General features: G+C 41.5%; 1 protein-coding gene across 19 annotated transcripts in view; it reads right to left on the bottom strand.

Moving 5' to 3' along the window:
- Window positions 1-23,831, bottom strand: part of LOC146857876 (zinc finger protein Helios-like) — a 186,221-nt gene that overhangs the window by 3,761 nt on the left and 158,629 nt on the right. For 10 of the 19 annotated variants that reach the window (XM_085648564.1, XM_085648581.1, XM_085648567.1 and 7 more), the window contains 2 exons: window positions 13,062-13,199; window positions 868-1,008 (listed from right to left, as the gene is read on the bottom strand). In XM_085648564.1, the coding sequence (XP_085504690.1) occupies window positions 868-1,008; window positions 13,062-13,199 (279 nt within the window). The remainder of the gene's footprint in view (window positions 1-867; window positions 1,009-13,061; window positions 13,200-23,831) is intronic. The other 9 variants (XM_085648570.1, XM_085648580.1, XM_085648571.1 and 6 more) reach the window with 1 other exon arrangement.

Raw genomic sequence — 23,831 nt, 5'->3', positions numbered from 1 at the left:
CTGGACATAGTAGGAAAGACATGTACAGTTACTTCTAAAAGGCCTTTATGGTAGGCATTTACTTGGGCTGTTTGTGGTTAGGCTCAAGGAGTCGTTTTTACAGGGTGCATGGGTTGCAGAACATATGCCAATCCATTGTTATTTACCTAATTTTCGGCCTATTAGCTATTGAGGTGTATATTGCCTGTGATTTCCTGCTGATGCTATGTTGAATACCAATTATTTTAACATATTTGGGCCTTACTGTCATAGTTCAATGCCGTGTGACACTGCATGGCTAAAGGGTGCTTGATGTCTCCTACAGGCTACCTTGTGTATTGCATTGATAAACATTTCACACTGTGTGGTTTCTAATATCTGTTGCTGGAAGGCTGGATAAAGTGTGGCTGCTGCTGATTGCTGGTTCTCTAGAGCCTCACAGCTGATGCTCGTAGTATGTGTATTATAGCCTAGTTGTTCGTTGTATTGTGTTTTATGATATTGGTTTTAGTCTCACGGGTGTCTAAAGGTTGCAGGTTGCAGGGAGTATGCTGTTTCATCATCAGTTGTAATTGATTTGCTTTTTCTGGACAGTGGGTTAGAGAATTTGCAGGAGTTATATGGCTGTTGGTTGAAAATTGAATGTCTAGGATGAGACTGAAAGCCCTACCTCTCGATGACCTTTCAGAGGCATGTGCCTTCAAGCTAATCTCCTGAAAGCACCACAGACGAATCAGACTCTGGAATGAATTGTCTTTACACCACTAGGGAAACTGTAACTTAGAACTTTCAGGACCGATCAAAATAAGAACATTTTCAGAGCTGGCTATAACAACAAGTGCTTAAAGCGAATTAGCATTATCAAGGAAAAGACAGCAACTTGCTTACCCACAAACTTCTGTGGGGTGGAGCTTTTACGCTTTCCCATGTTGCTTGTGAGTCTCTCTATGACCGCCGGTCTCTCAAAAGGCACCAGGGCTATACTGCTGTCCATCATGGTCTCTTCCTTGCACTCGTCCATGGGAGGCCCTACATAGAACCAAAACGGTACGTCAAACCAAGCTGGCTACGCTTTAAGCTTATTTTTTGCAAATAGAAAAATGACCAATCATTCATTTAGCAAATTTACACGTACACACTATAAGGTGCACCAGAGCAGACAGCTATCGGTGGGTGACAAGGGACTCCTTATGTTCTCCATTTTGATAGTCAGAACCTGCTTTAACTAAACATTTCCACCATGACTTGGACCGCTGAGCCTCACCAAACCCAAAGAACAGGCTCGGACATCAGCAGGAAAAAGGGCCCCAATCTGCTGACCTAATGTAGTTCAAGCCTGCTCTGGTTGAGTGGATCTGGATGTTTGTGAACGCAATAGTGTCTGGGATTCATTGTGGCAGCTAGAAGGATCCTACTGAGGCCAAGATGTGAATCGAGGACCCGTGTCAATCTTAAGAATATTTGTAGAAAGAGGGAGATGCCAAACAAAAGAAATAGTGTACATCTTACTTGAATTCCTGAAACATGCAGCTATTACATGTTTAAACTCCCAGTGGCTAATCCAAACTCCTGAGTGGTGGATGAAACATGTTGACGGTGTGCTCGTGCCTGCCAGCTTGCTTCTGCAGGTAGCACTTCAAATTTTCAAATTCGAGTTAATGGGCGATCACCAAAATGAGACAAGTGGTTTAGAATTCTGAACCCAAATGTCATTTTTTTTTTATGTAATACAGAATTCATCCGGACTCGTCCGACCATGTACATGCCATTATGCCCTCTTGCACATCCAACAAATGCTTCCCAAGTTCCTATTTGATTTGCTACCTCCAGACCCGTGCCCTGTTATTTTTTAAATGACTGCAATCTTAACCCCTTGTTTCTGTGTGTTACCCTTCAGAGAACCCTGTCACTTCACGAACCTCCGCTCTGTCTCTGAGTTTACCTGCTGATGTTTTATGCCCTGCCCTTGTTTCTCCTCTTACGGCTTTGCAGAGCTGTTACTATCGCTCCACTGCACTCTGCTCACATGTTCCTAAGGAACTGTTTTTTTTTTATTTAAGCAGTAGATCACAAAAACACTGCCCCGAAATATTTCCACTACTTTACATTACTTCGTGATTGAAAAAGGTCCTCTGTGTTTGCTTCATGTATGTTTTATGCAGTGATCAGTGAAAAAATAAATAAAGCGCCTGCTTCGCCAGTTGACAAAACACTCGAACGCTGTGAGCTCATCCTACGTATGCCTCAGAGATAAGACTGTGTCACTTGTGCGTCTCCGCTTCCTAGCAGCAGCGGCAGCTGCCCCGAGCAGCGCGGTGAGAGATCAAGGCGCCATGGCGGTGTTTGGATCGGTCTGCAGCGGTGTCACCCCACCTCTCCTAAACTGTCTCTCTCCGCAAGCTGTGGCAGCACCTGGCCGGGCGAGGCAGGGAGGGGCTCGCCGTTACGGCACGTTCGCATGCTGCAACACAAGGCCGCAGAATGAGATTCGAGTTTACCTGCTTCTTTTCCCTTCTCTTCTCGCCCTCTTCTCCTAACGGAGCCGACATGCTGACAGCCGGAGACAAGCTGGCAGGCAGTGCTTCTAACATGTCAGGAGGGCTGGGACAAAGCCACGTGCCAGGCAATGATTCCAAAACTGTTTACTTAAAAAACTCTTCTCCCAACAGTCCCTGAGCTGCTGCTGTCAGTCAGATTTGTACTCATTGACTCAAAACTGACAGTGGCATGCTCTGGCATTTCAGGGTTCGAAGTATCATAAAATGAAACGATTATCTCAAAGAGCCCTTGCACTGTCTCTCTTTTTCAAGACCCTCCCTGACCTGCATCGGTCTGGCACCGTAGAGCAAGGCCATGCTTGGCCAGAACTGGCACACCTACTATGGCAAGGGTATGCAGCGCGCTCTGGCTCACCAGCGCCCACTCAGCAAGGCAGGCATATTTACAGCAACATTCCTACTCTTAATGCATATAAAATAGCCCCAGCCCGCAGCCCTACCTCTGTTTTAATGTTGGTAAAGTATAGGGTTGCCTCATCCTACCAGCACAATGTAAATAGACATGTACAAACAAAATGTAGAATGTTTATATTTCCCTACCGTTAGAATATCCCCAAACAAAACTTCTGCATCTCAAACATTAGTGCTTTACCTCTTCCTCTACATGGCAGGTTCCAACTGGAGCCATTTGACAGGTGTTTAATGTACGGCTATTGGTGGTTGTTTGTTATAAGGTGTGCGGTGCCTGGTTTCTGCTGCAGCTGCTGTTCAGGGAAGCCACCAACACTTCAGGGAGCCCCAATCCTTCAGGACGGGTCTCATTCAGTCCAAGGCCAATTAATATCTGTCAGATATGGGCGACTCAGGGACCCCTCATAACATTTTGCTGGGAGACTCCATCATTTTGTGTTATGCCACTGGATAAATATTAGCTGAAAACACCATCACTTCCTGTAGCACTGTTTTAAGATCTACGTTGTGTGGAACTTCTTGAGTGTAACCAGCATCAAGTGACTGACTATTCACAACCCTCCCGCTTTTTGGGTGCCATTCGTTCTCCACTTGCGCTAATTGAGTGCAAACTGCCAAAACACTCAGTGCAATCTTTGCTGGAACTCCAGATGCAGAACACTGCTTTTCACAAGTCATCTTATCCCCAACACTGCAACCGATAAAAAAACGTACAGCCACTACTCCTGGTATATTGCCCCAGTGCCCAAACCTTGAAAAATACACTAATATCCTACCAAGCAAGGCCTTCACCCAACAATTTTATAATAACTTATTTTTAAAGTCTCATAGCCCTTGTTTATGAAGTTCAATACATTGCTTCATGAGAATGCAAGCCCTGAAGAACATGGGGTTGTCTTCTGGTGCATGGGTGTATTGTATCTTTGAACAAGTTGCTGTACTGCTGTGAGCTAGCACCTGTATAATTATGTTAGTATGTCTCAATGAATTGCACAGAACTGAGTCCACACTGCAGAACGTTACAGTGTATCATTGTTATTACTTTAGTTGTTATTTTTACTTTTATTCTTAACCTTATCTTAACACTTCTGTGTCAAGTCGCATTACAGATCTTCAGCATAGATTGAATGTTTCAAGGTTTGCCAATAGTCACTGCTTGGACACTACTACAATGTTTACTCATATAAAGGCACTTTAAATGGATGGTCTAAACCATTCTGCAGTGACTGGAAACTGAACTGCTATTAAATGAAACGTGGTGCCCATTTTGTGAGCCTCATACACATGAAAGGTGTACCCACGCTGCTGATATTCAACCTTTTTTTTTTTTAATAGAAAAATTAATTAATCTACTTAGGCGTTTCTATCTTAGAAGGTTCTTAGCAATGTTATTTATTAGTATTTATTTGGGGCTGGATCATTTCGAACATAGACAGTGTACAAACCAATAATGTGGTACATGAGAACATTGGTCGTTCAGCGGTAATACTAAGTGTTCATGAAGCATAGCTGCAGATAATGAAGCACTGACATGGCAGTTTAATACATATAATTTATTTCAAGGCTTGCTTGTTTGCATCAAGATGTACAGGTGTCTGATGTGAGTCATCTGTGTGGGGCTGGAAACAATTATCAGCTGTGCTGTCATTCTAATTGGTGGAGGAAGGCATTCAGCAGCGGCCGGAATGACTCACGGGTGGGGGGCAGGGGGGGTATCTTGAAGAGGAGGGGGTTGCGTGGGTGGTCAAGATTGCGGGAGGAAGGGAAAAAAACGAAATTTTGAAAAAATCAAACACCTTGCCGCCGCCCGCTCCTGCGTCGCTGCTCCTGCTCTCTTGCTTCCAATTTCAGGAACAGGAAGCAGGCATCCAGGCTCCTTCCTCTAAGCCAATCACACCATTGCAACTGAGGCGTTGTGATTGGTCTGAGCGCCGTGACACAGCGCTCAGCCAGGGGCTGTAGGGGTGCCCTGTTCTCCATGCAGGCTGTAATGCAGCCTGCATGGAAAAGTGGGAAAGTGCGCATGACTGGTTTGGGCGGCCCGAGAAGGCCAACCAAACAGTCACAGCACAATTCTAGGAGTGGGCAAACCACTCCTCCACTACCCTGCTCGCAGAGCAGCCCCACCCACCTGCAAAGCAGCCAAACATAAAATGATAATAACTGAAAGTTATTACCATTTTATGTTTTTGCTTCTGCACTGCTTGAAAGCAGTACGTTGATGCTCCTCCACCATAGGAGAGGAGCCGCCAGCATGAAGGAAGAGTTCAACAACGGAAAGCAGTTGATTGGCGTTCAAGGGAGCGGATATGATGATAGCTTGGTGGAAGAGGTTGAAGGACCTGTTCCTGAAATGGGTGGAGGCTGATTTTGATATGATGTCTGTCTAACAACACTGACCATGAAACAACACAGCAGGAAAGGAGAAGAGAAGCCTGAAGGGTTATCTTGAATACAAGAGTACAGTGCCTCAACAGCGCACTATATTCAACAAACACACAGCCAAAGTATCTGTGGGAGAGGTTAGAGAGTGTGTGCAGGGCACAAAAGAGAAGAAACATTATTTGTGACCATTGAGGAGGCTGAGCTAGCAATCCTGTTTATTCTTCACTAGGATGCTGATGAAGGACTCAGCAGCCTGAAAAGGGAGGGTAGGGCAGATTTCAATTGCTGGAATCTAGCAGCTTGTGCATACTGGTATTAAATATTACAACAAAAATGCTTTTGGAGTAGGAGGATATGAGAACATCAGGGGGAACAGAATGGTGATAGAGACTGGTGGAAGGGCAGTGTATGTGGGGAAACAGCGAATAGCACTTTGAGAGGATTTTAAATTTAGCAAGCCCAGAAGCATGGCAGCCACTGCCAAAAGGGGTTCACTGACACAACACTGATGTAAAAAATATCAATGTTAAAAATATCGAGTAAAAAATATAGACAACAAAAATATCGACTCCTATTCTTAAACAGGTAAGTACAAAAATATCGACAAAAAATATCGATGTAAAAATATAGATGTATTAAATATCGACTTTTATATAAATATAAAATAAAATAATATATATTAAATATATTGAATATTAAATATAATTTTAATAAAATAAATTGAATTTACATTTTAATAAAGTATAACAAATAAACGTCATAAAAAATATTCACACAAATATAATAATTTATACATATATATTTACTTTAAAACAATTCATAAACTATTATTTCGAATTTAGCTTAAAATTTTAAAATAATATACAAAAAATATATAAAAATGATTCAAAATATAAAAAACCAAAAATGTATATTAGATTTAAACATTAAACTATTAAAAAATATTCAAACTTCAATTTCACAATACAATCAGTGCAACAGTAGGGAACGTGTTAGATAGCAAAGAGGTAAAAATAACTATTCCCACTCCAGTGTGTGCAACCGTGGGGTAAGTGTTGGACAGCGGAGGAATTAAATTTACATTTCCGGTTCAGTGACTAAATATCGAGGGACATAATATAGAATGCCCAAAATATCGACTCCAAAATATAGAAGTACAGAATATAGAATCCCTATCTACAAATAGGTAAGTACTAAAATATCGATTCCAAAATATAGAATGTTAAAATATAGTTAGCTAAAATATTGAATATTTTAAATTTATTACAATTAATATGAAATTAATTAAATATTAAAAACAATAAAATAAAACATACTTAAAATACTATAAAAAAGCTTAAAATGTAAAAATAATAAATGTAATGTAAAAAAAAGTCGAGATTTTGTTGGATAGTGAGAGCGTAAAAAATACTATTCCACTCCAGTGAGTGTAACAGTAGGGAAAACGTTGGATAGCGTAGGGGTAAAAATTACTATTCCCACTCCAAAGAGTGCAACAGTAGGGAAAGTGTTGGATAGCGGGAAAGTAAAAATTACTATTCCCACTCCAGAGAGTGCAACAGTAGGGAAAGCGTTGGATAGTGTAGGGGTAAAAATTACTATTCTCACTCCAGTGAGTGCAAAAGTAGGGAAAACGTTGGATAGCGTAGGGTTAAAAATTACTATTCCCACTCCAAAGAGTGCAACAGTAGGGAAAGCGTTGGATAGCGGGAGGGTAAAAATTACTATTCCCACTCCAGTGAGTGCAACAGTAGGGAAAGCGTTGGATAGCGGGTGGGTAATAATTACTATTCCCACTCCAGAGAGTGCAACAGTAGGGAAAGCGTTGGATAGGAGGAAGGTAAAAATTACTATTCCCACTCCAGTGAGTGCAACAGTAGGGAAAGCGTTGGATAGCGTAGGGGTAAAAATTACTATTCCCACTCCAGTGAGTGCAACAGTAGGGAAAACATTGGATAGCGTAGGAATAAAAATTACTATTCCCACTCCAGTGAGTGCAACAGTAGGGAAAGTGTTGGATAGCGGGTGGGTAATAATTACTATTCCCACTCCAGAGAGTGCAACAGTAGGGAAAGTGTTGGATAGCGGGAAGGTAAAAATTACTATTCCCACTCCAGTGAGTGCAACAGTAGGGAAAGCGTTGGATAGCGTAGGGGTAAACATTACTATTCCCACTCCAGTGAGTGCAACAGTAGGGAAAACATTAGATAGCGTAGGGATAAAAATTACTATTCGCACTCCAGAGAGTGGAACAGTAGGGAAAGCGTTGGATAGCGGGAGGGTAAAAATTACTATTCCCACTCCAAAGAGTGCAACAGTAGGAAAAGCGTTGGATAGCGGGAAGATAAAAATTACTATTCCCACTCCAGAGAGTGCAACAGTAGGGAAAGCGTTGGATAGCGGGAAGGTAAAAACTACTATTCCCACTCCAGTGAGTGCAACAGTAGGGAAAGAGTTGGATAGCGTAGGGGTAAAAATTACTATTCCCACTCCAAAGAGTGCAGCAGTAGGGAAAGCGTTGGATAGCAGGAGGGTAAAAATTACTATTCCCACTCCAGTGAGTGCAACAGTAGGGAAAGCGTTGGATAGCGGGAGGGTAAAAATTACTATTCCCACTCCAGTGAGTGCAACAGTAGGGAAAGCGTTGGATAGCGGGAGGGTAAAAATTACTATTCCCACTCCTGAGAGTGCAACAGTAGGGAAAGTAATGATTTAGGGGGCGATTCCGATCCGGGTCGGAAGGGCACAAAACGCGATCCGGCCGCAAAAAAACGACGGGCCTTACACGTGTTTTCCGGCCAACTCGTACAGCTATACGAGTGAACCAGTACGATGCGAGCTACATGAAATTGACCGACCGAGTCGTTTCCGGGTCCGAACCGCTCCGTACGTCTCGGTCGTAAGCTAACTGTGGCGTGCAATGGATGCGATTCACGACTGAGCCAGTACAATGCACGCGTCGGACAGCCTGTGCGAGCCGGAGTGTCCGGCTCGCAAAAGCTCCCGGAGTCAGACTTCGGGGGTCCGTGTCAGACCCCCCGACACCCGCACCCGTACGACTCGCACACAGGGGGAGACCTATAGTGCCACAGTAGGGAAAGTGTTAGATAGCGGATGGTTAAAAATTACTATTCCCACTCCAGTGAGTGAAACAGTAGGGAAAGTGCTCGATAGCGGAGAGGTAAAAATTACTATTCCCACTCCATTGAGTGCAACATTAGGGAAAGTATTGGATAGCGGAGAGACAAAAATTACTATTCACACGCAAATAGTTATAAAAAACAAACAAAAAATATATATATATAAAAAACAAATAAAAATATTTAAAAAATGAAACATCAAATAAAAAAAGAAATATATTATAATAGTAATTACATACAAGAAAAACCTACACGTATTATATAAAATAAATTTAAAAAGATGTAAACTAGAAAATATTTACAAAGAAAAAATAATTAATACATAAATGTGTTTATTGTATTTCCTCTAGAACACTACACAATTAACAAAACACTTCAACATTTTAAATTACATTTAGTCCCATATTTAACTTAATGAGTAATCAATAAAAAAATGTATTAAAAAACTAATAAACATTAATTGACTACACACACTTTAACACTATAATTTCCACAACACACACCTAAATTAAACTATATAATAATAAAACACAACTAAAACTTAATTTTAAATTAAAAACTATTACTATTAACAACTAATAATAAAGTTATTAAAATGTATTTAATACCCACCCTTTACCCCTTTAAAAGTAAAAACAACACACACAAAATAAACAATTACCCAAAAATATCAAATAATTAACATTAATTAACAACTATATATTAATTACTTAAACAAAAATTACTTCCCACCCTGTACTCCTATAAACACCACAAAACACCTAAAATGAACTACACAATTACCATAATAACATTGTAATTCATTTATTTAATATCAATTAACAAACATTTATAATAAAAAATAAATAAACTACTAAACACCTTTTACCCCTATAAGCCCGAAAACACACACCTAACATTAATTACACAAATACCATAACACCTAACATTAATTACACAAATACCATAACTAATTACCAGTTAAGTAATTAAAATTAATTAACAACAAATTATTAATTCATCAACTAAAAATAAATTACTTCCCGCCCTTTACACCTATAAACACCACAACACACACCTAAAATTAATTACACAATTACTATAATGAATTATCAATTAATTAATTAAAATTACTTACCAACTAAGGGGTCGATTCCGATCCTGTATTTTTTTTTTCCGTACGACTCGTATCCGTAATTTTTTCCGTACGAATCGTACAAGTCCCGTCCGAACCGTGAAGTACGATTCGTACGGGAAAAATACATATGGATCAGCCCGATCCGTACGAATCGGATCGGGAAAAGTTGTACGAGACGGACCCGGACACTTTTCCGTACGAATCGTAAAAATACAGTCCGACCATACAAGTACGACCCTGACCGGCTTTCCGATTTACGAATCCTACGGAAAACGTCCCGTACACGGGGAATGACTTTACCCGCTACAAAGCGAACATTGTACGACTTGTATCCCGGGAAAAGTTGTTCCCGGGGTGCGAGTCGTACAGGTGTACGAGTCGTACAGGCCCCCCCATGCATATGCACGCACCTTAAAACAACCTCGCGTATGTACGGTGCGTACCCTAACATCGCGTATGTACGCACCTTACAACAACCTCACGTATGTACGGTGCGTACCCCAACATCGCGTATGTACGCACCTTACAACAACCTTGCGTATGTACGGTGCGTACCCCAGTACGCACCGTACATACGCAATGTTGGGGTAAACACCGTACATACACAACGCATGGGGGTGTATGCCTGTATGACTCGTACCCCTTGGGACTCTGCTTTTCCGGCTGTTTTTGGCTCCCGTAAGAAAAGAGCCGTACGGAGTGCCATAGGGACGAATCGTACTTGCTGGGCCGGAAACCGCTGCTTAAATACGTCCGGACGTCGTGTACAGGCTGTTCCGGATCCGATTTTTTTTTTCTTTACCCGTACGGTCTTTTGTACGATTCGTACGGAAATAGGCTTTCTGTACCAATCGTACTTACTAGGTTGTACGGAAAGTTTACCGGGTACCAGTCGTACGGAGAAAACGCTCCGTACAACGATTCGTACAGCCTTTTTCCAGGATTGGAATCGGCCCCTAAGTATTCATCGATAAATTAAAAATAAATTACATCCTACCCTTTACACGTATAAATACCACAACCCACCTAAAATTACCTACACAATTACCATAATTAATTACCAATTAATTAACTACAATTAATTACCAACCATTTATTAATTAATTAAGTAATAATAAATTGCATACATTTAAACTAGAAAATATCAATGAACCAAATGTTAAGAAATAAAAAATAATTAATTAATTTAATATAATTAACTTACTTCCCACCCTATTCCCCTAGAAACCCACAACCCGCAACAGAACTAGAAGCACAAAATTCAAATAAAAAAAATTAAAAACTACGAAAGATTTAACACATATATTAACAATACAAACAATTATTATACAAAAAAAACATTTATCACATACATATAAAATATATATTAAAATACATATGAATTAAAAAAACAATATTTTTAGCAACTATATTTTTGCAAACAATAGTATACACTTCGATATTTTTAAAATCAATATTACTTACCTTAAGTTGATATTCTTATCCACGATATTCTTGCTGTCGATATTTCTGGACAACAATATTTATGACTCGACATTTGTGCAACTCTGTTTTTTTACTCGATATTCTGTCTGCACACACCAAAAGGCTGTCAGGCAGCCACAGACGATTGGATGGAGGGGAGGGCGGGGGAAAGGCGGGAAGGATGAGAACACTACTTTGTTTGTTGTCAGCACAGTGATGCTAAGAAATACTGAAGAAGAATGTCACCAAGTTACATGGTGTTCACGTTGTAAGAAGACCAAGGATTGAGCCTTGTATGAATCATAAATATATGGAACTAGATATAGTGCATGAGGAACATCATGAGAGAGACAGAGAGAGAGAGAAACTGATTGCTGAGATTGCAGAAATGTCAGCCCAGTTCTGTGCTAATAATGCCCACAGAGGTGAGTGTTCGTAGCAGGTTAGGGATTCCACCATTGAAATGCAGGCCTTTCATGGGCCAGAGAGGATAATATGACATCTGACTGCATGTAAAGTTGTTCAGTGTACTCGCAGAGAACATCAGATTTTACTTTTATCCCAGATACAGAATGGATAGCCTGTCAGAATGCCTCTTACATCCATAGTGCAATTGCTGCCAGAAGGCTTTGTGTATCAAAGGTTTCCAAGTTATTGAATCTACAGACTTCAATGAATTCAGAACCTAGCCATTTGTTACCTCTGTAGTCTAAAACACTTTGATTCGGTTTACTGTGCTTGTAGTTTTCACTGGTTCCAAAATAAAGCAAGCATTGTTTTGTAAATACTTTGTTACTCACTGTTGTTTGTAACATCCTGCTCCAGCTTATTCTCTGCCACTCCACTCACTCTCTGCACTAAATAAACTCATTTCATCTTATTATTCCAACTTGTCTATCATGTCAGCATTGCCAGCAGTCATTCCACCTGAGAATTTCTCTCTTGCTTCACTTCTGCCCGATCCCCAACATGGCTTCTTTACTTAAAGATATCAAAAGATACCTCTTTTGCTGATAATATTTCTGATTTGGCCACTTCTTCTTTTGGGTGCTAGTGCCAAGAACTTCCCAGGGAACATACATTTTATACATTAATTAATTAATTCATTTATTCAAATATATGTGCAATATCCATAGGTTCTTCACCAGTGTCCTGGAGGTAATTTCCGATTTATGGATGAACCGTGAAGCTAGAATCTTCCTTACATTCGTAGCACTGACCTACCAATAGCATCTCAAACCATTACCCAATGAAAGTTCACACAGAATCAGACAGCATGTCCAGTAGAACCAAATTGTCTTCATTCTTCTTATTACCAAAAAGTCCATAGTGCCTAGAGGTACATGGTAAACGTATGGCAAAGTGTGGGTAGACATGAGGAGGATATTGGGGGAAAGGAGTGTCACTTTTTTTTTTCCTCGTGACACATCAGTAGTTGATTTCTGCAATGTTGAGATCTTGTAAGAGAGATACGGCTCTGGCGGCACATATTCTAGTCATGCCAAGAGATTTTAGTGTGCCACAAAGACTGAAGAGGGTGTTCCCAAATGGGCAGCACTGTCCTTTACTTCACATAGGAGGGACATGGGTACATCATTGATATAAGGCAGACACACTATGGGATGTCTGAAATATGGGGGAAAGAGGACTTCATTACATAGCTGTTAGGTGAGTGATATTGGCACATCATGGTATGGTGGGCATAGGGAGGAACAAAACTTTAGGAGAAGTACTCCTCTTTCAGCGTGAGTAGATTGAGCATTTTCATTAAACTTGTTTTTTTCCATTTAGCCACAATATATGGGGGCAACCTCTGAAAGGTTATCGGCCACCACTAAGGAATAGAAGAATGTTACAGGAAGACAGAGCGAATGGGGATAGAAAGAAAAGTATGAAGTATACAAAAAGTGATGGATGGGTTGCTCGATTTATTCTCAACCACTGGTAATTACATCTCAATCCATTGTGAGCACCTCAACCATGATCTCAACCACCCCAGTTACCTACCATGGTGTGTCAGACCCGTACCGGATTGCTCCATGCCGACATTCTGCAGATAGTTGTGACAGCGTTCCTTGTGCTCCTCCAGGGAACTGCGCTGCTTGTAGCTTCGGCCGCAGTAATTACATTTGTGAGGCTTGCCCACTGCAAAGAAAACAGACCACAGGATTAAACGAATTGCATTGACAAAAACACCTCACCAAAATCTGACTTGCCAGAAGCACAAAAAGCAATAAGCAGCAAGAAATGTCATCACACAATTATTGTAAGTTGTGCCTCACTCCAAGACTTTAAGCTTTGCATCATTCAAATATTTTATTTTCAAACATTCCAATACATTTCAACTTATTTGAGGGACTAACAATGTTCCCTCTAATTTTTGTCCTCTGTGTGCGGCAGTGTAGGGTCTCTGTGCGCTGCAGCCATGGCTATGTACGCCAGGAACCAGACTGCGCGTGTGTCCATCGCCAAATATCCCTCCAAACTTTTGCTTAAAAAACTGAAATGACGGTGCATTTCCACACATATTAGTCAGTTATTTGGAGTAAGAAGGATAGCGGAGGCATAGAAGGGGAAGAAAGGTTTGCATTCATATAGCACCTGTTACCCCTGATGAGTGTTGAAGTGCTTTTCTGGCGAGTAGCACGCTACTCCGGAACCCATAAGGATTAGTGTTGAATTAGTATAGTGAAATATGAAAGTAATTTGAGTGGTGGCTATGTTAGTCAGTTATTTGGATTGATCAATCTATTACATTTAATAACTGCTGGGTGGGGTACTGTGATGAGAGGTCTGCGCTGAAAATTCTGCTTCACAGAGCCGGCACTGTGGCCAAGCAGTCTGTCCCTTCCCTTCTTTGTATGCCTTGGGGTTAGGCATTTACCTTGCATGGATGGAGTGTGTGTTTCTTGTTCACTTATTTATGGATCCTTTTTTTGGCTTTAATAAGTGTGGCATGTAGATGGGGGCATCACTCACTTTCTGTGATAACATCCATCCCCGCCTTTGTTGCCCAATTGTTGCAATAAGACCGCAATAGCAAACTGGCCATGAAGCCAGTCACTGCTGGAGCAGAACATATTATAGGCCTGGTGCTTCCCCAATTACCGCACAATTCTTTATATTTTTCAATTTTTATTTCAGGTTTTCACACTATTAGCCACTTCTGTCTGCAAAGACCATTTAGAATTTAGTTCTGGCTGTGAAGTGTCCAAAATGGGAGACAAGTTGACCTTTCTTAAAATGCCCTGTATCACCAATCTAAGCCTTCCAACCAATATCCTGCCCTTATGTTTCACAATTCCATGACTTCATCCACTTTTAAGTTCCTGTATCTATCTGTGGTGTCCTCCAGGCTCTGTGAAGCAGAATTTTTTGCCCACCTTTAGAAACGGTGATGGCAGGGACAGCGTTGTGAATTTGTGCTCTATTCATGTGAAGCGATGTAAGATGCTGTGTTGAAATCTGCTGGAAGAGTATTCTATACAAACTGAACAATCTGGCGCCTTGTTTTATTCACATAGGTTCAGTGTATCTATGCCTGCCTACCTGAATCTGCAAAGGGAGTGTCAGAAAGGTCCCTGCAGTTGCCAAGCTGTGAGTTATCACAACTACAACTTTTCCGATGTGTTAAATGAATGTGGACAAAACGCAGTTAATGTGTTTAAAACAATAAAGGGAAGCTAGCAACCTCACCTCCTCCCTTACTAAGCTGCAGTAGGGAAGCTCTTCCTCCACAAAATGATAGCCTTTGGTTTGTTAGAGGAGTTTAGTTAATTGAAAACCTAATGGCTCTGTGTTGACTGTCCTCCGATCTGAACTGTTCGCAAAATGTATATCAATCAATCATAGGCATTTACATTCCTAATCGCTTTCCAGTGCCAGTGCTCCTGTTCTTTCACCTGTGCCATGTCACTCTCTGTAGCAACCATGTTCTCTCTTTCTCTGTTTTTCTCTTTCTGAAACCCATGCTGCTGTTCTCTTTCGTGCCCATGATCTCTCTTTTGCCCATGCCCTGTCTGGGTCACCCGTACTCTGGCTTTCTCTCGAGTCTTGTGCATTCATTTTTCTCATGGTGCTTGCGTGCTCTTTCGGTCTCTGGGGCTTGCTTTCTCTGGCACTCGGGCGTGCTGTCTCAGCCTGACTCTCTCGCTCTCTTTGTGAGTACATCCCCTCTACCTCCCCTCTGTTGCTACTTTAGGTAGTAAGCCACGAGCTGATAAACTAGTACAAACATGATGCAAGTGGGTGAATTCTGCATGTCCATTTGTACTGGGCCTCAGCTTACCCTGACATACACCCACATTTGACATTGCTTTACATTGTGAATTTTGTTGGGCGCTAAAATTAAACTACTTACGTACTCCCTTAGCCCAAGTCATCGCTGCCAAGGTTTCAGATTGCTATGTGTGACATTTTCATAATTTCAGTGAAATTATGTGTGACATATCAGCGACCACGAGTGACACTTACTCGCGATCAAAATAAAGGAGTGAAGAGGGAAACATATAAATATCGGACATTACACCCATTTGAGCAATGAGATGGTTTAAGTTCACTGCTCCAAAGCATAAGAAATAATTGTTAAACAACTAATTTATCAGACTGCAGCCAACATTGCAAAAAATAGATAAAGCAGTCTAGAAGGCGTTCATAATTTATTATAATCAGCTGCAGAGTCACTCGATTGACGCCGACCATAAGCTGTAAGCAAGCTGCATTAGAAAGTGGAGCGCGGGAGGCACTCTTTTAGGCCACAGCTAGGCTGATAGTATAGTCTCACTAACCTGACTTTCAGAACACTTTATTTTGAGGAAGGTGACGAGCCAGCTCTGTGGTAAAGATTATGGTCAGTCCTGATGGCACACACGCAGTGATTCATTTTTGGATTAGGATTTCCTCATTTATTATTATAGTTACTGGCACAGGCCTTTACTTTTACCCGTCTCTGCAGTTTAGATCACAGTTGCCAAGTTGACTTTCCAGCCAGAAAGGCGCGTTACCCAAAAAAAAGCATGTAGCATCCGTGCACCACAGGAGGTACTGTGTGATAGAAACACAGCGAGGGTGCATGAAGCGGACGTTCCATGACGAATGTACAGAAGAACATTCTCGTAATCTTTCACGAGTCAAGACACCTAAAAGCACAAAACCTGCCAATCATTGCGGGGCTGATTGTGACCCTTTAAACTAGTATTCATGTTAATTGCAGCACCCGTGTGCGCTGCAGTTCACAAGAATACTATCTCAAAGGGTCACAATCAGCCCCGCAGCTGTGCACAATAAAGAAAAGCAGAGTCTCAAACACAGCGTGTGCTAAAGCACACGTCGTGTTTGAGACACTGTTTTTCTTTTCTTAACAGTGCACAGCTGCGGGGCTGATTGTGGGCCTTTGAGTTAGTATTCATGTTAATTGCAGCGCACACGGGCGCTGCAATTAACACGAATACTTGTTTACAGTGTCACAATCAGACCCGCAGCTGTGCCCTCTCAAAACCCAGAGTCACAGGAATGATCGTTTTTTGCGCCGCTCGCGATTTAAAAGCGGCGGCGCGAACGGTCTTGCGGGATGTGCGCGCTAAATACAGCACACTGCTCGCTTAGAGTGACTTCGCTGCGCGCGCGCAGATTATTGGAAACAGTGGGGACAAATGATAAACACTATCGAACACACACTGCTGTTACAATTGATTCATTTACCCATTTTGTGAGAAATGGTGATAACTTAAGCTGTTAGAATTGAAAATATAGAATGTGTGATATTGTGCCTCTAACCGACATCATGGAGGAATTGGGACCGACCAACTAATTAAGATGCGACCGCACCATACTCACATTTCCCTATAGGAGTATGTAGAATGGCCGTACACCAGCTGTAACACCAGCTCCCATGGGGAAATGGGAGGTTGTGTTCATCCCTGCACTGTGTGGAAGGCACCTCAGGATGCCAGCCACTCGGAGCAGGGATCAACAAGGGGGCAGCATAGGTGCCCCCTCGGCCCTCTATAGTAGACTGCAGAGATAAGGGGGCCCTGCTAGTGGCCCCTCAAATTCGCTTTCCGACAGCCTTTCCATGTCGGAAAGACTGGCATAGAATGCCAGTTGGAAACCAAGCATCATAATCCCAATGCGTAAACGTCATCCATTGGGACTATGGGACAGCCTCCGACTGGCTGATGGGCTCCTTGAGCCCGTCCGAATCCAGCCGGAATGACCAGCCGGTTTCAAATCCGACCACCTACATTGTAATTAGGCAGTCAGAATTGAAACAGATGATCTCGGTCACCTATAATTAACCCTGGGAGTCGTGCTCCACTTCGACCACGGAGTGCACGTAGCGCTGCCTGCTTCGCAGTTTACAAAGTAAGCGTAGCAGGCAGCGCTACGCGCACACCGTAGCGAAGCAGAGCTGCCCGCCACACGCCTCCCACCCGCGCTAATTTTAAAATAATTTAAAGAAGGTTAAAGGTAAATAAACCTCCTTACCTTCAGCGCGGCATCCCGGGGCTCCCTCTTCTTGCTGACGGTAACTTCTTCATGCAAATGCGCATGCGCGGACGCCCGCGCATGCGCATTTCTCGCGAGAAATGCGCATGCGCGGGTGTCCGCGCATGCGCATTTGCGTGAAGAAGTTACCGTCAGAAAGAAGAGGGAGCCCCGGAACGCCGCGCTGAAGGTAAGGAGGTTTATATTTACTTTTAACCTTCTTTAAATTATTTTTAAATTAGGGCGGGCGGGAGGCGGGCGGCGCATAGTGGGGCTACGCGGAGTGCGCGAGTGTGCGTAGATTTTGCCACACTACGCGCTGCTCCACGTAGCCCCACTACGCCCACTACGCCCAGGCCTGATCATAATAGGCTTCATAGTGTCTAGTCTCCTAGGTTACAATGACTTCTCACACCGATCGTCTTGCACTACAATTCACAGATGCATGCCAGTTATCAAGGAACTCTTTCTACTTTTTGTCTCAGTCACAACTTGGGAGAGGGTTACATAATGCAAATGATATATTCCGTTGTTGGATGATGTATAACAGAGTCCAAATTTGGCAATTGTGATGGGGCCATGGAAAACCTGATACATCACCAACTTCAACGTCGACTTGTGGCATGCTGTTTAGACATATCACCGACAGGAATGACGAGCCTGCCATCATCAAAGAGCAACACAAAGCTATCAACATCAAAATAGGGGACAATCTTCCTTTCCACTATGTAAATCTGTTTAAGCAGAATGTATAATTCGAGATGTGTTGAAATATACATTTTGTTGTTGTTAAAGTTAGGCCGACTGTTCGATGTAACTTCCCAGTTATACAGCTTTAGGAGTCAAGACACCTTCAATTATTTCAAATGTAACTGTGCATAGAGTATGGGCCCGATTCACAGAACTAACTTAAGACAAAATCCTAAACTTACTACCATTTTGGTATTCACAGAAGGCACTTACTCATTTTGGTATTCACAGAAGGCACTTACTCATTTCGGTATTCACAGAAGTTAGGAGTCCTAACTTTAGGACTCCTAAATGCCTTCTGTGAATACCGAAAGTCTTAAAATTAGGATTTTTCTCAGTTTAGCAGTAGTAAAGTTAGGACTCCTAACTTTAGGACTCCTAAATGCCTTCTGTGAATACCTAAAGTCTTAAAATTAGGATTTTTCGCAATTTAGTAGTAGTAAAGTTAGGACTCCTAACTTTAGGACTCCTAAATGCCTTCTGTGAATACCTAAAGTCTTAAAATTAGGATTTTTCTCTGTTTATGAGTAGTAAAGTTAGGACTCCTAACTTTAGGACTCCTAAACTGAGAAAAATCCTAATTTTAAGACTTTCGGTATTCACAGAAGGAATTTAGGAGTCCTAAGTTTAGGACTCCTAACTTCTGTGAATACCGAAATGAGTAAGTGCCTTCTGTGAATACCAAAATGAGTAAGTGCCTTCTGTGAATACTAAAATGGTAGTAAGTTTAGGATTTTGTCTTAAGTTAGTTCTGTGAATCGGGCCCTAAGACATTATATATAATTAAAATTGAGGTGATTCGACCTGTAAAAGACTTAAGTTCCCGGACCAGTAAAGTCTCTTCATTTGTCCACAGACATGTGATATTTTCTGCCCAGAGCGTTTTTTGAGAAACATGACTTGGAAGCCAAAGGGCCCTTGTGTCCAAACTGGATGAAGAAGGTAAAACAGGTGTCTTTTAGAGAGCCTGTCATGTAACAGACACTCTCCTAGCCTCTATCCATCTTCCAGCTACACTGGCCTGAGGCAAGGTCTTCTGACCTCTTAGGTGAGGGTCTGTTGGTCTCTTATATCAAAGTGGCAATCCTGGAACTTAAAGTGAAATGCTAATTCTTTAGATAGGACCGCAGCTATTGCAAGATGGTGAGCACCTGCAATTTATCAGTTCGATTTCACACATCATGATGTGCAAGCAGAAACTGCAATTACATAATTAGCGAATAGTGTTAAACATTGAACTATAAATTTTAAATTTGTTTAAAATTTCCTAAGTAACACATTTTGTAACATTTTGAGTCATTCAGCACCCTCATCCTAAATCCTCCTTCACATGTGCTCATCGTAGAATGAGTTGCTATGAGCAGTTCAAAATTTCCAACGCAAGGTAAAGTGAACATCACAGGAAACTAGAATCAGAGACTTGCAACCAAAGAAAAGCAAGCATTGGCCAAGCCAATAGCTCGGTCATTGGCTGCCAGCCTTTTGACTTTATCACTGTTTCTTTAATTTTGCCATCGTTTTAATACAACTTTATTGTTGCGGGAGCTGCTTGGCCCTGGCCAATAATCAAAAAAGTTGGCTAAAAGCAAAAATATTTGTGTGTCTCAAAAAGCACACATAGCCATATTAGTCTCTTGCACTGAAGGAAACTACTTTGAATGCTGGTGTGTGTTTTGTGAAATAGCAGAATGGCTTAAATCAGGGTGAATCTAGCCGGAAGCTGGAGCAGGCTGATCCATTGCCTCATGCTGTGTGAAGTAGTATGCAGAAAGAAATGTGGATAGAGCCACAACAAACAAGTGGATTGAAAGTTTTGGAAGAATGCTCGAAAAGTAATTTTAACAAAAATCAAAAGACTTTGGATAACGCCAGGCCTAATAAGAAGATCACTGTCAGTATAAAAAGACAACATTGGAAAGAAAAGAATATATGCATGTCAGACATGGAATAGAATATTACACAGGTTACAATCAGTCAGCATATGGCATTATGCACTGGATGAGCGGTGCAAATGTAGGTGAAAAATTACCCTGTAAACATTTTGTGCTACGCAATATGGACCCCGGATCACATTTTGGACTGTCCCATTTCTCCAGGTTATGGAAAAGGAAAAAATTTAGGCAGGACCATTCGAACATGCTGGTGAGCAACAAACCTTTTTGATTTGTGGTTATTGGCTGACACCTCCGAACCTTCAATCCAGTGCTCAGAATAGTACTCACTTTCCCGCAAAGAGTTAACAGAAACCAACGATGGGGGGTCGGACCATGGAACGTGAGAACCCGTTTCATGAATCTAGAGGAACAGGAAAGTCTGGAGCGCTGCCGGGTGACTCACCGACACATCTGGGGATGTTGAGCAGGAGTGGGTGAAGCAGGTGTCTGGAGGACAATACAGGTATAAAGTCCTGCTCCAACGTGCAACCAGCCCAGCGCTGGCATGTCTAAAACTTTGCTCAGTGTTTACTTTAGTAAAAAATACACACACACACAAATGGGAAAGTCCATCTCAGAGCCAAGAACAGCACGGCTTGTGCCAGAAACGCATTGTGTTGAGCTCTTTGTCAGATGCGAGATGGGCAGCCGATGTTGGATATGGGTGTGATGGGTAATGCACACACTAACGACACCCAAAAGATACAGGTCAGGAAAAGTTTGGGTGAGGAGGTTACATGTCTAAGGAAAATCAACTGGCCTACCTCCTGATGGACGTTACTCCCTGCCCATGGATTTGAACACCTGCCCTGATTCAGTCTCCCTCCTTGTGTATCGCTTCCTTCTTTTAAAGGAAGGTCCCAAAACTGGTGCTGTTTTTTCTGTACACATTACTGTTTAGGGACATTTGGGGACTTTTGAGGCCAATCAGTTTAGTATTAGATATGACCGGTATAACCTATACATCATATAGACTTCAAACTACCACACAAAGAGACAGTCTTCCAAGCATCCAGTACTTAATGGTTGCTCCTTCTTTTCTATCCTCGTCACATTACAGCTCGATTGACTAAAGGTAGACCTTTCTGAATCATCAGCAAGAAACACATTTGAGGCATTTTGCAATTCTTCATGTGCCATATGAAAATGATCCAAACTATACCACCACAAAAGCAAAAAGTCTCACTGATAACTGTACTACGGAATATCCAGGGTAAGAATATTGAGATACACTAATATTGCATGCAGAACATTGAGGGATAAAATATCAAAAGGTAAGTGCATATAGAGGAGGCATAGATTTACTATTCTTAACTCCACATCTATGCACCTTGGAGATATATCTATCTTCAAAGTTCATATATGCGGAGTTAGATATAAAAAATCTAAACTCACCTTTGATATTATGTTCTTTGATAGTGTGTCTACGGTATTTGGTGCCATCGAGATTTCTACCTTGATATTTTTGGGTGCACCTTTAGTGATCACCCTTCACCAAAGCAACTGCAGCTCACTGTACAGCAATGTAGTCTGTAAGTTACTGCACACTTGGAACATGGGCAACCGTGAGTAAAGCTGGGCATAAAAGCTGTGGCGTAAAAATGTGGTTGCAAAACAAAATACATACCGCAATAGCTGACAAATCCTTACATTCCTCATGCAAGAGGGCACAAAGAACACCCGACCAAACAGAGAAAAATATCTTACAACACAAACCGTCAGCCATGATTTTTTTTCTTAATGGCACCCTAGATTAAAGCAGCTGGGGCTATGGGTTTCAGGCCTTGTGGTATGGAAAACTCAGATGGTACATGTCAGACTCTAACATTTTGCGGCATATGCTGTGTAGCAGCAGAATTTCATCGACTTTATTTAAAATCTAGTGAACTTTGGTTGCACCTGCATTTTGGATACCTGCTAAACTCAGTTAAAATAAAACACAATAAAAAACACACCGTCAAGTCTTTTGAAGATGGCACTTTAATTTGGGTAACACATGTTAGATTATTGACTTTAATATCACCTAGTTCCTCTCATCCGACAGTCATGTCATTTTCCAATATTTGAAAATCAGTGTAAATTTAGGAAAGCCACTAGATGAGAACCTTTTATTTTCTCTATAAAACCTGTCAAACATACCCTTGCTTTATTGTGACTTAGCGTGATTGCATGGTGTCAAGCCAACTCGAAGCTCCTGGAGGTGATGCACTTTGACATGTTGTGTAATGTAAACCACTAAATTGAATACACACAACACATAAATACAAAACTGTCAGTAAACAAGCTTCGTGATACTGACCTACAATCAAGCCCTAGCTTCCCTGTGTGAGTGCAAACCCTAAGCTCCAGTTGCAATGTTCCCTCCAGGGTTTGAGATGGCTCCGCTTGCTCAGCATTAAACTTTCTTAGCATCTGATCGCATTTGGGAAGAATTTCAGACAAACTATCAGTTTGGCAGCCATCCCATCTCAACATAAAACATGTGTTTAGGAAGAATTTGGCTTCATTGCTGTCAATAAAAGGTACCTGAAATCAGAAGCAGAAACTACTAAAGGACTCTTACTATAATTAGTGTTTTCTATGGATACTGGGTTGGTCTTGCGTATGCAGTTATTCGAGAATTTTTCAGGTCCGCCTTAAATCCCTTCTTTTAACTAGTTAATCTGATTTAAAAAGATTAAGTGCAAACTAATAGTAATCCTCATGTTTTGTTTTGTTGCCTTACAGTACTTTGTTATATACTGTGTTTATTTGATGTGATCAATATTGTGTTTGCCTATAGTGGCTGATTGCGGTGTGTGATTTGCTACGCGCCGTGCTGCTGTATTCGGCATCTGCAAAAATAATACATTTAACTCATTCATGTTCAATTTCTTTTATTCATTACTGCTGTATTACTATTGCTATTCAGGTCATAACATTCATAGCATCATAAACGTGCTAGTGTTGGATATGACTAAAATAAGACTTCACAGCAACTACTCACTTTCCTGAGAACTAGAAAGATGACACACCTACAACATCTACCATCATAGATGAACTCATACTTATGACAACCTTTGGTTGACCCTTAAAGGGCGTTACCTGCATTGCACGTGCGATGTTGACTGCTCCATCCTATATAACTCCAGCATGAGTACATCAATCACAAATCACCATTGGTCAGCCCTGAATCCACACTGCTGGACAGATACGTAATCTCTAGATATCCTCAAGAAATAACTACACAAAAATGCCCTCTGATTACGAGTCTAAAACAGCGCACACCCCACTGCGCACACTGCATAGTGAAGCTATGCATCAATCAAACGATATCCAGCATTTCAGTAAAACAAAAAACTGCTTATACAGGAACTCACTCTCTGACCTAATGGGAAATTTCTTATTAAACACGATCTCCCTGAATTTTGATTCTTTCTTGTTGTTATATCCAGGAATGGGAACATTTTCACCATCATTATGAGCTGAACCCTCTGAGATCTGAGTTGTGCTCTGGAAAATAGCCAAAATGATTAGTGCCTGTGTTTGTGCAATATAGAGGAGCCCATCGTACAAACGCCTGTTACGAAAGAAGTACACCTAATGCACCTAGCGGGGTATGCCCCAT

Source organism: Triturus cristatus, chromosome 3_2 (genome assembly GCF_964204655.1).
Source record: "Triturus cristatus chromosome 3_2, aTriCri1.1, whole genome shotgun sequence".
Lineage (NCBI taxonomy): Eukaryota > Metazoa > Chordata > Amphibia > Caudata > Salamandridae > Triturus > Triturus cristatus.
The sequence above is the reverse complement of the archived record's forward strand: the minus strand, read 5'-3'. Positions and strand labels throughout refer to the sequence as shown.